The sequence below is a fragment of the Vidua macroura genome, chromosome 3 (assembly GCF_024509145.1).
Source record: "Vidua macroura isolate BioBank_ID:100142 chromosome 3, ASM2450914v1, whole genome shotgun sequence".
Classification (NCBI taxonomy): domain Eukaryota; kingdom Metazoa; phylum Chordata; class Aves; order Passeriformes; family Viduidae; genus Vidua; species Vidua macroura.
The window spans coordinates 97245780-97261709 of NC_071573.1; the positions used below are offsets into that span (position 1 = coordinate 97245780).

General features: G+C 43.5%; 1 protein-coding gene across 1 annotated transcript; it reads left to right on the forward strand.

Moving 5' to 3' along the window:
- Positions 1 to 2186: 2186 nt before the first annotated feature.
- RPS7 (ribosomal protein S7) lies at positions 2187 to 9189 on the forward strand. The gene is made up of 7 exons (XM_053972351.1): positions 2187 to 2270; positions 2809 to 2890; positions 3191 to 3262; positions 4858 to 5001; positions 6575 to 6639; positions 8293 to 8443; positions 9074 to 9189. Exons 2-7 carry the CDS (start codon positions 2816 to 2818, stop codon positions 9149 to 9151), a joined length of 585 nt encoding a protein of 194 aa, XP_053828326.1. The 5' UTR covers positions 2187 to 2270; positions 2809 to 2815; the 3' UTR covers positions 9152 to 9189.
- The last annotated feature ends 6741 nt before the right edge of the window (positions 9190 to 15930 follow it).

Below are 15930 nucleotides of genomic sequence, written 5' to 3' on the forward strand. Positions count from 1 at the left end.
TTGGTCAGGGTTGTATGAAAATATAATTATTGCATTTTCCTTACTTCTTCCAACATATTCATGAGACTTCATATACTCATAGCATCCTATTGCTGTTGGGATACTTTTGTTACACATCTGACTAATTTTTTCTTTCCACTTCTTCTTCATGCCCATTCTGAGACTGCATGGCATAAGAACCTTCTTAATTACATTACATTAATTACATTACTTTGTAGTGACATAACTTCTTTTAAAGATCACAGTGGTTCTTAAAAACCTGTCATGAATTTTGAGTACCAGGTATTATTGGGTACCAGGCACATTGATCACTCTACATCCTTCTCCTAATATAAACTCAGTGTCCAAAAGGAAACATCTCTCTTCACCTTCTTTTCTCGTTGCTGTTATGCAGCATCCTGCTCTGTTCAGCACTCACAGCATGGAGATGGGAAGGTGCAGATAGTCTCATCTTTATTCATTAATGCTCTGAACAGTCATGTTTTGATCCATACACACATCACCTGTTCTTTCTCCCTCTCATGAGTGGCTTCTCAGTATAAACTGAGTTCTTACTACTGGACTGATACACAATTCCTTGTTATCTTTCTTTTTGGTACTCAGGTCCTGATCACTGTTGTTTAGCCAAACCGTATCTCTATAAATACTAATCCTGGCCATCGGTATGAGCTGAGCAGTTTTTCCCAGTCATTGAATTAATGCTAGGGAAAAAGAGTGACTTGGGAGAAAAATGGGCACTGAACAATCTGTTTTTCTGACTATCATAAATTTAGTGAAAATTATCATAAATTTAGTGAAATGTTAGAAAACATAATGAGCTGCATTTTGCAGATGCTAAGGTTGTTTAGTCTGGGATGTTGGTGTCTTTGTCAGTTTTTTGTTTACAAAAGCTTATTACTCCACTATTGCATTGTGTAAAGCAACAAACTACACACAGCATTACATGGTAATAGCAAATTGTTTGTACAAGCTTAAGCTAGCTGCTCTTGGGGTAATCCAGGGAATCTAAACACAGAACCAGTGTTCTGAACCCCATTCCTGGGTCTAACATCCCTGGACAGTATGTGCAGAGAGTTGCACACCTGCCTCCAAGTGGGATCTACCCTTGAGCAAGAAACCTAAATCAGCCAACAGGGAAGTGTCAAGATGGGGATTTTTTGTCAAGGAAAGGTTTTAGCTATACTTCAGATAGATATACAGCCAGGCACTTCTTTTGAAATTAAAAAGTACAGCTTGTTCTATTTATCAATGTGCAAGTGTTATTTGTTAGATTATAACACAGTATATAATAAAGAGTGCTTCCACTGATGACAGAGTATGTTGAGCCCAGAACACTCATCTTGAGTTAGTAGTACCTGAACACAGCTGAAGACTCATGCATTATTTCTAGTCTAGTGACAGTCTGGTAACTGTGATCACTGTGACACTGTCTTAGCGGAAGCAACCGAGAGGTCATGAGAGGCAAACAAAAACCAAAGCCAGGCTGCCCTGTGCTGGCAGGCGATTGCCCACACTCCCGGCTTGCCAGCACGCTCCCTGGCATGGGTTTGGCCGTGGCTCTCAGCACAACGCCTCGCTGCAGGCCGGGGGTGACTGTGCCAGCCCTGCTCCATCACGTCTCTTCCGCCTTCAAAGGGATGAACATCAGGGTGAACTCCCACACCGCTGAATTACCGTGGAATGGTGCAACGGAGAGGGCGGGGGAAAACACCATCCACTCTCCCAGTGCTGTTCGAGCGGTGGCTGCTGCCGTCCTGACAGCCCTGGCGGGAGAGAGGGAGCTCCGCGGCGCAGGCAGAGCCGCGCAAACCGAGCGCACCGCGCTGCCAAGGCCGACATTCTAGCGGCTCTTCACAGGAGCGGCATTTCGACACCAGAAGCCGAGAGTTCCGCCTGAGAGGTGCGGCGGGGGCGGCCCACGGCGAAGGCGCGGCGTAAGAGCTCGGGGCAGGGCCGAGCAGAGGAGGCTTTCCCTCCCTCTCCTTGCCCCCTGCCGCACGAAGCGCAAGAGGCTGAGGCGGGACGGGAGGGCAGCCCCGCGGCACTGCGCATGTGCCAGCCCGCGCCCCCACGCGCCAGGATCCTAAATGTCCGCTGGGGCTTCGCTGCGCCGGCTTCGCTGCAGCGGATTCGCGGTGCGTTCGCAGCGCCCGCCTGCCCTTCTTCCGGCTCTGGCTTCACCCGGGGTGGGCGGGGCCAGCGCCTTCCCGGGCCGCGATCTGTGCTGCTCTCGCGAGAGCTCCCCCTTTTCCCGGCCGGCGCGGAGCGAGGTGGGTGCCCGGGCCGAGGCCGCCGTTTCCCCGCCGCGGCCGCCGCGATACGGGACCGGGCGGGGAGCGAGGCCCTCCGCGGCACCGCGGCGTGGGGATGCGCCCGATTACCGCCCGCCCGGGGCCCGATGGCCGCCGGGGTGCCCGGGGCCGGGGGTAGCCAGTCGGCGGGGTCTCCCTCCTCCCTCGGCCGGCGGCGCCCTGCGGGAGGAGGGGCCGGGGTCGGGAGCAGGGCCCAGGAATGCCGTTCGCCCGTCGGGCGGCTCGTGGGGCTCTGTGCGTGCTGGTGCCGCTTCCCTGGTCTCCCGGGGCCTTGCAGAGGGCCCGAGGTGAGCAGGCCCCGCGCTCCCTGGGACGCTTTTCCTGTGGCCTGGTAGTCACCCTCTGGTGCGACGTGCTGGGGCTGGCCCGGCCCGTGGGGCGTTCTCTGGCTTAGTTTTGGAGCGTGTGGCTGCGCAGCCGGATTGCAGAGTCCTGGCTGTGTTTGGAACAGGTGACACGTGCTTGGTGACAGCCGAAGTGTTCTTTTGCGTTGCAGAAAGGCCATGTTCAGCTCTAGCGCCAAGATTGTGAAGCCTAATGGCGAGAAGCCAGATGAGTTCGAGTCTGGTATATCCCAGGTACGTGGCTTTTCCTTGTTCTCTTTGGTAACTCACTTCAAGTTACAGACATAGTTGTCCAGACCCTAAACCATGAGATTGATCTTGTCAACGTGGTTTTTTTCCTAGTTTTACTTGGGAACTGAGTCAGCCTCTGTTTCCATCAGTTAAACTTGTTGGATGTTGGTGTGTCTTACAGGAAGTTAAGTCTTCGATATTGACTGTCGTTAAAAGTCTATACTTGCTCTTTCGCACTGTAGACACAATGTGTTCTCATGAACTGAAGTGTATGTAAAGGATTCCACAACTTCGCTTTTATAGGCTCTGCTGGAGTTGGAAATGAACTCCGACTTAAAGGCTCAGCTGCGGGAGTTGAACATCACAGCAGCTAAGGTAGGCTGGACCTTCTCCTCTTAAGAGCTGGGTGGTGACTTGTTCTGTGTATGTTTAATTTTTGTGGATGTTAATGTACTAGGTGAATTGTGTGTTCAGCCCTTATGGCCTGTGATAGTTCTGTTAGGTGCTGTTGTAGCTTATCTTCTGGTATTTGCTGCTAGCACACAGGATTCCGTAATAGTGTTTTTTTAAGTTTTTTTTAGTCTGAAAAGTCACTGTAAAAGCTCAAATAGCAATTTAGTATGTTAAATAAAAGTGTTTAAAAACGATGATTCTACTTTATGTCTCTGTAGACTGGGTTTGGGGTGTGAAACTGGCTTTCTGCATGTAGATACTGGCTGGAAATGTAGGTGTTACAGAAACTTAGTCAGAAACATAAACTGCAATACTCTTCGTAAAAACCAAAATTTTTGTGAGTCTCTTATGTAGGTGGTATGTGGATTAAGGCAATAGACTGACTTGATCATGTAGCTTAGCCTGCTTGTACCTTTCTAGTTTTAGAACATGCAGGCAGCTGAAACATCAAGAAAGAGAAAAATAAGAAGGCAGTTAGTGGAAAGGAAGAAAGATAGAAAGAAAGTGTTAGAATCTGTCAGTCTGGGAGACTGGATGGCAGCAATGAAGCAGGTCACCGCAATCAGAAACTTCATTGGGCTGCCTTTGTTTTTTGCCCAGGCTTACCAGTACAGACACAGGGGCCTGACTGCTTAGAGTTGAGTTAAAGAATCTGGGAATGCAGAAAACAGCTTGGTGTATGAGCTGAAAGGCCTTTGGAAGAAGCCGCATCTCTTTGGAAGTACAGCAGTGCCAGCTGTGCATAGTGAAATGCTTTCAGAAAAGTCTTTATTGTTTACTTAGCTGCTTGATTTTATTTGTGAGAAATCTCCCAAGGGCATCTGAGTTGGCTCATATGAGAAGGTAGCTGGTGAAGAACAATCCATCCTTCCATTCTGTTGGAGAATGAGGCTGTCTCTGCAGCTGGTTTCATGGGAGAAGTGCCTTGTAAGCCTATGCAAACTTCGGGTTTGGTCAGGAGAGACAAACCAGGGGAGAAATAACCTGTCCTAGTGTATTGTAATCCTGTTGGTATTTGGAGGGGGGACAAATGTTTTGATTGAGTAGTGATGCAGGCCTAAGCAAGTGGCTGACAGAAGGTGATTTCCATGAAGCAGTAGATTAAAAGTAAGAGATTTGTTCCCCTAAACTTTGTCTGGAGTCTGCATTAGAGGCAAGTAATTTTTGAAACTTTGTATCAGCACAACTGCAGATGTGATGGTAAACATTCAGTGTCCTTATAGTTCTAGCACTTGGGTCTCATCTTGCAGAAGCAATGGGCTTTGGTCTTCAGAGGATGTGATTCTGAAAGGGGTGGTGGGATTTATTGCCCAATCACTCCTCCACAGCAAAACAAGTACTCTGATAAAAGTGTTTTTGTTCAGTGCTTTGTCTGTAGAGCATTAAGGCAGGTACTGCTCTCTGCACTCCCTGCCCCACAGAATCAGGACTATCAGTACCTGTGCTCAGGATTCATGGTCAAACCAAATATTACTTCTCAACCCCCAGCTAATGATTACTTTGTACTTCTGTTCCAGGAAATTGAAGTAGGTGGTGGCAGAAAAGCCATCATTATCTTTGTACCAGTTCCTCAGCTGAAATCCTTCCAGAAGATTCAGGTGCGGCTAGTTCGGGAGCTGGAGAAGAAATTTAGTGGAAAACATGTGGTGTTCATTGCTCAGGTAAAAAAGCCCTTAGAATTACACAAATGTTGATTTGAAGGGATATCTGGAGGTGATCTAGTCTAGGTTCACACATGTTCCAGTGTTGCATTACCCATTCAAGGTAACAGTGATAGTAATTCATTGTACCAGCAGGAAATGTAATGAGTGTCTGGTGGATGTTAGCTAAAATCTTTTCAGCTGACAGCAGTGGAAATTTCTGCCAGTGGAAAATGTCAAGTTGTTTCATGGAGGATATAACTTGTTCTGGCCACTCTTACTCCTTCAGAAATTTGACACACAAAGCTTAAAACAAAAGGGAGCAGATATTAATAGGAACTTTGCTACACTTAGACAATCTAGGCATTTAAAATTTAAGTTATTAGGAAAGGAGGGAAAAAAAATATGTAAGTTCTAAATATATGGCAGGAGCTAAGGTGAAAAGGTGTTGGAGAGATCTCTGGGCGGTACTTAAGGGTTGGACAAGCTAGGGATCTGTCTGCAGAGTGGACAATTTGTTAAACTGAAGCTAGCTGAAAATTTTTAATGCAATTTTCAGAGCCAGAACACCTTACCCTGAATCTTGATATGGCCAAGAAGATAAATGAAGTGCTTCTGGTTCACTTCACCTAAAGGTTGTTGACCCAGAGGGTGGTTGGGCACTGGAACTGGCCCCCCGGGAAGTGGTCAGAGCACTAGCCTGACAGAGTGCTGCGAGGTGTTTCTGCAATATTTTCTGGCACATGGGTGCAGGGCCAGGAGGTGGACTTGATGGTCTTTATTGGTCTCTTCCAACTCAGCATACTCAGTGATTTTTTTAAGATTCTGTGATTGTGTAATCCTGTGAGAATTCCTTATCAATTCAGTAATCTGTATTTTAGAAGGGAACATGTGATTTTGAGTATGACATGACCCAGTGTGGATAATGGTAACCCCATAATGAATACAATCATGGAGAAGCTGTGATATGATGGTAGAAAATACTACAGGTGGCTAAAACTGCATCTAGAATCTTTTTTAAAACGTCTACACTTGCAGTAGGAAAGTAGAAAATAAGTTTTACTGACCTAACATTTAGATCCTAATTTTGGAAGAGGTTATATGTAAGCCAGGGTTTGATCTGGATTGTGCAATAGATCTTACTATTAAAACTAGCATTTCGATCTCAGATGTCACCTAGCTGTCTGTGGAACTGAGCTCACTATTCTGGTTTGTACCAGAGGCTCAGTCTAACAGAAGTTTGAAATTCCCTGGGATTTCTGTTCCCAAAGGAGTGTGTTCACAGTGCTGATGAGACAAGTAAACTACTGTGGTTGTATTCCTGGAGAGAGGGGATGAAGTACAAATCTTCTATTTCAGTGCACTGAATACAGGAGTAGTAATTGAGAAATATAGCAGTACAGCACTTCACCTTCTGCAGGCAACTCTAGTTCTCTAGTTTCTAATGCTGATGTAACTTTAGGCATACTTAAGTCTACCTTTTTGGCTTTTCATGCTTTGGTTACTCTGTCAGGGGAAAAGGTGCATGTTTCTGAGTTCATTGTAACCACCAGATACTGAGAAATGCCTTTTTGTTCTTCTCTTGACTTAACAGAGAAGGATTCTGCCCAAGCCAACAAGAAAAAGCCGCACAAAAAACAAGCAAAAGCGTCCGAGGAGGTTAGTAAATTACACTGATTCAGTATGACAGCCTTCTTTTGTACCTGGTAGTTTAGTCAAGTAATGGTTAGTTGAGTTTTTGAGAAGTCATTCAAGTGATTGAGTGGTCTTGTCCTTTCTCCTACTGCTTGAAATACTGCTCTGTATCTGCTAAAGTGTTCAGTAGAATGGTCACTTTGGGCACTGTGTTGCATTTCTTAGCACTTGATTTGTATTTCCTGCTACAGATGTAGCAAATTTTTAGCTAGCAGTGCTGGCTTAAGGAGCCCCAACCTGCTGTCTCTGTTACCACAGTGTGCTGACAAGAACTATTTTTTTTTAAGTTGTAGGAAGAGCCTCTTCCACATCTCATGTTAGACTGTGTGCAGAAGTCAAGGCTGGCACACTGAAGGGGATGCAATGAGGGAGAGAATGGCTGAGGAGGGGTGTAGGTACGAGTTCTAGTCCCTCTGGATATGAATTTGATAGCAATAGTATAGTAATGTGTGTTAAATGGCCTCCCTGCTCTCATCTAGTCACTGGATTGCTAGACATGCAACACTGCTACATCTCTGTGGATGTCAGTGCGTCATCTATATGTTGCTATATCATTGTGTAAGTCCGTGTCTTAAAGGTTTGTCCTGTTTATGACATGTGGCATGTCTTGTAGCTTCTTCCTGCCTCCCCAGTATTATACCTGTGTCATGTGTTACTCTATTTTGCAGTCTTTAGGCATGGATTTTAAAAGTACTCATCTAGCTGCAGTCCTGCCTTTGGAAGACTCTGCCTGTGTTCTTTTAAAACTAGCACTGCACAGTGGTTAGAGAAGTTGGCATTTGTGTCTGAGTAGCACGCTGCCACTTTCTGCATGAGGAAAGGCAGGTGTGCAGGACTGCCCCTGTCTCAGCCTGAATGAGATCAGGCTGCTGTGTTGTAGATGTCTGTCTGCCTTAGCTATGGCAGTCTGGGCAGGTGTGAAGTGCTGCTGTAGACACAGGTGTTAGTTACAGTGATACTGCCCTGAAACTGTGGGTCAGGATGCTGCGGATCAGAAGACTTACTAATCTCTAGACTCATGTAAAATAACCTGGGCTGCCTTTTCTCTTGTTGGCTCACTTCTGGACAGTTCAGGAGCACACATGTAGATTTCAAGCAGTCTTCTAAGCATGGACTCAATTGGCCAGCTAGTCTTTTTCTGTATTACATTGATCTTCTAAGCTTCTTAGGTTTAGGCAGACGAAGAAACCAGTGTTTCCAAAATTGTGTCTCCCATGAATGTACTCTATGCAGCTGAGGATACTTATACACTTAAACTTTTCCAGTCAGTGTCTCTGCAAGAGCTGCAGATGGAGCAGTTTGGTTTTGATTTAAATATTTATTAAATGTGTAGAAATAGAAGAATGTTTCAAGGCTCTTGCCGCAAATTAACGTGTGCTCTAAAGGGTCAGAAACCTGGCTACTTTTTCTTGTGCAGTCATTAAGTTTCTGCACTCTGTAGAATTTAGCTTTTCTTTTTGCATGCCCTGTGATAGTGCTGTATTGTCACACTGTGGCATAAAAGAGATAAAACACCACTGAATTTTCAGCCAAAGCATGCTATGGAAGATTTAAACCTTGTCAAACTGGAAAATTTTCAAGAGGATGTGTTTTAACGATATAAATGTGGCATTTCAGCCGTACGCTTACTGCAGTGCACGATGCTATTCTTGAGGACCTGGTCTTCCCAAGTGAAATCGTGGGCAAGAGAATCCGCGTAAAACTGGACGGCAGCAGGCTTATAAAAGTCCATCTGGACAAAGCACAACAGAACAATGTTGAACACAAGGTAAGTAAAAAAACTTTTCTCATGCAGGTGGGGGTGACATTCTGACATCCCCAAGAGACTGCTTAGGGATACAGCAAAAGACTTGTCTTTTGGCTTGTGGAGATGCTTTGGTTTGTATTTGGAGTAGGGTACTGAAATAGAGGCAAGACAGTTTTGAACTAAAGCTCTAGTTCAATTTGCCAAAGCCCCTGGTTTATAAAGTAGCTATATTGGTTCCCTCATGGGACCAGACAATGTTTTATTGTTTTGGTTTTTTTTTGTATGAATAGGGGTTGGTTGGGTTGGTTTGTGTTTTTGCTGTTTTTCAAGTGAAGCATTTAGTTTTGTCCTTAAACAGATGTGCTCAGTAAAGCCTGCACTTTGCTTGTTTTTTTTTCTGGTGGGGTGAAATGCGAGTATTGTGTTTGGGCCTGCTTAGCTCTCAGGGTCTCACATTGTTGAAAATCAGAGAGAGCCCAAATACTCTAGAGGAAATGTATCTTTTGTGTAAATCCTCAGCTACCTTATTCTAGAAGAAAGTAATTGGCCAGAGTGAAGATACACTGGCAAATAGTATAGTACCTTAAGTATGTTAACTTATAGTTACTTGTTTACACAGCATGTATAAGCAAGATTTATTTGTCTTCACAGGTGGAAACATTTTCTGGTGTGTACAAGAAGCTCACAGGCAAAGACGTGGTGTTTGAATTTCCAGAATTCCAGCTGTAAAATGCAAAAAATGGCTGAATAAACAACTATTCATATAACAGAGTAATTTCATTTAAACTTTGAGTTCCATAAACACAATTGGGAATTAACTGGTTCATGGGACTTCTCTGCTGTCTGGAGAGTGACACCTGTGAATCAAAGTATTAACTCTCCAGCATTTTAATGGTAGCCCTCTTAGGTTTTTCTTGGTACTGTTGCAACACAACTGGACAAAAGTCCAGAGTCTGCAAAAAGAATTCATACTGAAGAACCTAAATATTCCAAATCTCAACTGGGGAAAATACAGAGAATTACTGTAGAGCAGTGGAACTTCTCTGAGTTTTGCACACAAGATATCAGTTGGAGACTTACATGTTCCTGACACTGGAAGACGTCAACTAGCAGGTGGTGTGTGACTTACAAAATGTGTAGAAATGACATCTGGATATGGGGTTTGAATTCTTAGGAAATAGGTTGGGGGAGGTATAGGTTGATTTTTGAGGTAACTTAACTTGCTCTATATGGCAACATTCCTTACCAGTTCTTATCTAAAAGCAGGCTCTGTAGCTTCTCACCTTTCAGACTGAAATGGGAAGGAATTTTAACTTCTGAGTGCTTGACTATATCACTGGACGAAAACTACAGGTGTTTTAGGTATTGATCTTGCTTTCAGAAGTAATTTTTTTAGACTATCTTTTAACATGGTTCTGTACATGCTCAGTGATACAGGGAGAGGTGGGAAAGAATTAGATGCATCAGCATCCGAAGGCTGATAGTGTCTCAGTTTTGACTTCAGTATCTGTGAAAGAGCCCTTTACACAAGTTCAGGGTGGTGTTGTCATGTAAAGTTCTGAGCTAATTATTGAATGTAGTACTTGATTGTACTAAACATAGTATTAGAAGTAAGTGTTTAACATAGAAGACAACTAATTTTGAAGTCATTCTGATAAGTGGAGAGCTAAGTTGGGAACAAGTTGTGTGACAGAAGCACTTAATAACTTGCATTTTCCTACCTGAGAGTAGGTGGAGGGCGAAGTACCACTCACTGAAGGTCTTTGTACCTTTACTTCCCTTTTGCATTTACAGTAGTTTTGGTTGCTTCCCATTTGGCACCTCTTCTTCAGCTATGGAGAGCTAAAAGGTTAAAACAAGTTCTGCATTGCTTTTGCATTGAAAAAAATGAAGACTTTAAAATTTATGACATGACTTAGTAGGGGAGGACGGATAGCCCTGTGCTGTATCTGTTGGTGCTGAGAATGTGAAGAGAAGGAAAATGTGCCCTGTTGCAATTAGTAGTTAATTTCCTATTACTTGCTGACAAGGCTTGAGTATTTGCACAAAAAGCAGGCTGTATCTTTGAAGAAGTTTGTTTACCTTAAGGGCTTTTCCTATCTCCTTTTCAAACTTCTGTCTCTGGAGTATAACTTAATTCCTTATTTATTCCTTGACTACTTACTGTTCATCTTGAATGATTCAGCAGAAGTGAATGCATCAGTTTCCCTTAGAATTAGATGAGAGGAGTTGGCAGGTATATAAGAACCCCAAATCCTATCTGCTTGTGTGGAGAATAATTGTAAAAGATCTTACAGCAGAGGACCCATAACTTTTGAATTCAAGTTTTCATTGCAAAAATGGATATTATTCAGATTGGAAATGCCACCTCATCTAGTCCTCCAAAAATATAGTCTTGAGTCACACACTAAGTTTTCCTCTATAACAGTCACAGATGGCAGCCCGTTCAAGCAGACCTTGGCTGGTGTGGGCTGAAGAAGCAGCTTGGGGAGTATTTGGAGACTTACCAGATGTTAACTACCTTTAGTTAGAGGCGGGTGAGTCTGCTGGGGCTGTGTAACCTCTGCAAGGAGAGGGGATCCTCAGCAGGCTTTGCTAGACAGCATTTCCTGCTTTATAGGGAAATGTAACTCAGGTTTCATCTCTTCATAGTAATAAAAATGTCAGTCGAGTTTCTTTTGAGGCACTGGGAGGGGGTGAGTGGGGGAGGAGAAATCCAGTAAACTGAACAGAAAGATTGCAAACGTTCCCAGGCATTGCCAGCTGGCTATAGATTTTTCTTGGCTCTTGTTGCAAGCCCTCTTGAACTATATGATATGCAAAGGCTCACGATGGCCCCATAAGCAAATTCTTTGAGGGGAAGGATAATGCTGTCGAAGCGCTATGGCTTTTGCATCAATTAAGCTACAAGGAGAGGTGAATTTTTGTGGCATAAAATATAAGGCTGTGTGTTTGCAAAAGACTTTAGTCTTAGTTTACCTTTATTTACAGGCTCCCTTGTGTGTTTGTGTCAGTGATACAGTCAGACAACTCCCTCTGTCCCTTGACAAGCATACTAAGTGCATGCCTGCAATCTGGAAAGTCAGTTTGATGCCATCTGGTCAAGTGCTAATGAGGCTGCTGGAATGCTGGTGTCAAATGTTACCTTAACCTAAGCAAACTCTATGAGATGTTGCTAGGCTTTTCCTATACCTTTCATATGCTGGCACAGTTGAACTCTGAACATGTGATTGATCATGAGTTTTATCAGCTGCTCTGGGTGAAAAAGTGGTGGGGCATTCTGTCCAAGACTCTGCAGCAGTAATATGTGGGTAGTACCAATGTGCAAAGACAGCCATATACTGAAGTTCTTTCCTGTAGTAGCTCCAAATGACAGGCAAGGGCTTTACATCTGTTAAGTGCTCATGAGACTTTCACCTGATCTTAAAGCTTCAATTATTTCACATGAATCCTTTCACAATGTCTTCAAATACTTTTGCCTATGAGGAGGACTGATCCCTGGTGATTTTTCTTTGAAAAGGTGTATAGATGTGTCACAGTTGTAATGTAACAGAACTTGCTTGAAGTTTTGGGTGGTAAGTGCTGGACCTATCTTGTATTAATAGGGCAACTTGATGTATGATAACATCATGTCTGAGTAGCCCCCCTCTTGAGTGTAAGTGGGAGCAACCAGTGAGTTTCAGTGTATGATCACGTGCCAAGCAGCGTTCAAAGGAAATCCTATCACTCCTGCATTGTGGACTGAAATAAACAATTTCCTACTTTGTTTTTCCTGAATTTTCCAAGTGGTTGGCCCGAGTTTGATTCTCAATTACATCTGAAGGTTAGAGCAATGCTGAAAAGCTACACCTTTTCCAGGTTGTGGGATGTGCTATCTAGGCCACTGGACGTTTATCAGAATGACAGAAAAAAAAAGATGTCTATTACAGAAAGTTATGAAGCCTCATAAAATGAAGGCTGGTGGTGAGGCTGAGGGAATGTGAGTTTCTCTGTCTCCAGTAGGGGCTGACTGCAGCACTGATCAGTGTGAATAATACACTGCTGTTTAACAAAGTGCCTTTGCCCTGCCCCTTGCTGCCTGCCCTGAGGGTGCTAGTGTGAAAACCCTGCTGACATGAACATCTATGTACTAGTGCTCTGTTCCCTACAGAGGTACAAGTAAAGGACCTTATTTATGCATTGCCATCAAGAGGAGAAAGTTTGCTGGATTTGTTAAGTCTGTGAGTTCATGTATCCCCTCTTCTACCTTCCAGTTACTCTTGTTTTCAGGAAAATCATTCTTAAGCTTAGTGTCATGCAGTTGGTGCATTTAGCTACTTGCTATTGCTAAATGATTAATAGCTAACATTTCTAATTATTATTAAATGATTAATAGCTAACATTTCTAATTATTGTGTATCGAGTTAATATGTGTGGCTCAGTTATGAGCAGCAAAAGTAGAATTAAATCCAAGCACTGAGGAGATTATTCTAGCCTTAAAGATGACTATTCTAGTCTTAGAGATGACTAACAGAAAAAGCACAATTGCTGCAGTGAATGCTGCTTTATCAATTTTTATACAAAAAAAAAAAAAAAATAGTTCAACATCACTAATGAAGTAGAAGGCCAGGTTTTACACAGTTGCAAATAAAGTTAATACTGTATTGGTGTGGCCTCACTGATCTTTCCCACTGTACATTTCATGTACTGCACAGAAGAGGCGGAAAGGAGAGCTTCTGCTCTCTGTGCCCACAGAGGGCAGAGGTGCTGGGGTAGTGCTAAGATGTTCATATGACAGATGGATATCTTCACAAGGACAGATCCACAGGCTGAGTTTTACCAGGACTGTCTTAACACTTAATAAAGTTGTTTCCTATTTTCTTGGGTAAACAGATACTGTTATGTGAAGCAAAGGGAATAGGACACATCATTGTGCTGCCCTGGGAGCAGAGGAGGGGTTGCACTTGGCATGCTTGTGTGCATGTCTGTACCATGGAGGAGTCCTGATCTGCTGCATCTCCTTGCTACTTTTAGGAGTTTCTTGGGGGTGCCCTGGAAGGCCTAATAAGGGCTGGTTAGTGAGGCAGCTCTTACTTTCATTAACTAGAACAGCATTTGTGATGGCCTGCAATAAACTAAGCTCCTGCAACTGAGCTCAGATACTTATTTTTTTAAAGAGTTTGGGTATTGGAAATTGTCATCCTTTGTAAAAATCTGATTGGAAAATGCTGATACCATTGGATGCTTTGCTAAACCAAAGGGAAAATCAGAGCCTTGTCATCTTCTCTTAAGATTTTTTAATAACCATTGTGTTTTTAAATAGGTATTGTGTTTAATCCTCTTACAGATACAAAGATAATGCCAACTGACTATGCAAAGTGTAGAATAATTTTCCTGGATGCTCCTAAAATGTATTAGCATAGTTTTATTGTTTTCTAAAAAACTTTTTATTGTCCTTTTACAACCAGTTGGATTTTATCTGCATAGTTTTGGTTTGGTTTGAATCCAAGAATTCTACTTGTAGTTGTGTCAATGTGAAGAAAAGTTGTGTAGTGTGTGAAGCTGAAGTAGCTGGCCTAACTGATGTCTTGCTGTATAGAAACATAGAATAGTTTGGGTTTCAGGGGACCTTAAGGATACTCTACTCTAGCCCTCCCTGCTGTGGGCAGGGACACCTTCCTCTAGATAAGGTTGTTTAAAGCCCTATGCAGCCCGGCCTTGAGCACTCCAGGGATGGGCATCCACAACTTCTCTGGGAAACCTGTTCCAGTGTCTCACCAGTCTCACAGTAAAGAATTCATAGTGTCTAATATAAACCCACCCTCTTTGAGTTTGAAGCCTTTCTGCCTGGCCCTATCACTACATGTCCTTGTAAAAAGTCCCTCTCCAGCTTTCTTTTAGCCCTAACCCCCTTCAGGTAATGGAAGGTGCTCTAAGGTCTCTCCAGAGCCTTTTCTAGGCTGAAGAAGCCTGACCCTTTTTGCCCATGTTCATTAGAAAGGTTCTCTAGCCCAGCTCTGATCATGCTCATTAGCGCTCCTCTGGGCTCATTCCAACAGGTCCACATTTTTATGTTGGGGGTCTCAGAGCTGGATGCAGCACAGCATGTAGTCTGTCATGAGAGAGGAGTAGAGGGGCAGAATTACTTCCCTCAACCTGCTGGCAATGTTTCTTTCGATAGAGGTCAGGATGTGGTTGGATTTCTGGGCTGCAAGGGCACATGGCTGGCTCATCAGCCCGCAAGTGCTTCTCAGGGCTGTTCTTGATCCATTCTCTGCCCAGTCTGTGTTTATGCTTGGGATTGCCTGTCCCAGCCCAGGTGCACTTGGTGTTGTTGAACTTCATGAGATTTGCACAGGCCTAACTCTTGAGCCTGTCAAAAGAGTCTCCTGTTTCCTTGCAGAGAGGACTCACATTTTCCTTAGTCTTCATTTTATCACCAATGTACCTAAAGAAGCTTTTCTTGTTGCCTTTGATATCCCTGGCCAGATTTAATTCTCTCAGGACACATTAGCTTTCCTAACGTGATCCCTCATTGCTCAATCTCTATCCCTCCCAGGCTACCCATTCTTGCTTCCACTCTCTTCAGGCTTCCTTTCTGTGCTTCAGTTTCTCCAGGAGCTCCTTGTTCCTCTGTACTGTGGCCTCTGAAGGCTGTCCCTCTCTATCTAGTAAGGGTGGCTGAAAGACTTGGGAATCAGCTCTTGAAGTGCTACAGTGTCCCAGACAGGCATGTTAACATAATAAAGAACTTAATAACCAGAGGCTATTGTGACCTGGTGATGACCTAAGCTGCTCCCACATGGTCCATGCATCCGTACCCCAGTTTGCACATAGTCCTCGTCTGATTTAGATGATGCACCAATATGGCTACGCAGTTTCCAGTTGGTTTTTGGGGTGGGAAAAGGTTACTTATGCCCTTCTGTATGGGAACTATGCCTTTCTCTCTCATGTGAAAGAAAACCATGTGCTTGTTTATTCTCCTTTTTCTAGAGAAAGCACTTTCACTGCATTTATAGTGTTTGCCCTTTCCTTTTGAACTCTGGTCATTTATGTTTGTTTTCTTTTCTGCTTCCCCAGTGTTGAGTCCTACCTTTTCTACCAACTTTCCCTGAATGGTTCTATTTCTCTATTGAATTCTGTTTCTGGCCTCAAAGTTATTTTCCTGTGTTTACAGGGAGAGTAGATATGTATGTAAATGGAGTTGTCTTCACCATGGTAATATGATCTTCAAAGGCTTGGACTACAGTCACTTTGCTGCATTCTTTACATAAAATGTTTGTCTTGGCAAGTTTCTGCCAACAAAGTGCTGTGAGGGCCCAGTCCTGCTAATTGCCTTCTGAAGGAGCCTGTATGCATTAAAAATGGATTTTACAATTAAAGTTGCATGGTCCTTAGACAGTCATGTTAATGTTCTACCATTTTGTTAATTTTCTACCTTTCTTTACTGAGGTAATCTACTGAGGAACAGATCATTGGCTCTTAACTTTTCATGACCATTTGGTGTGTGTTAAATACAGGAGTCCATA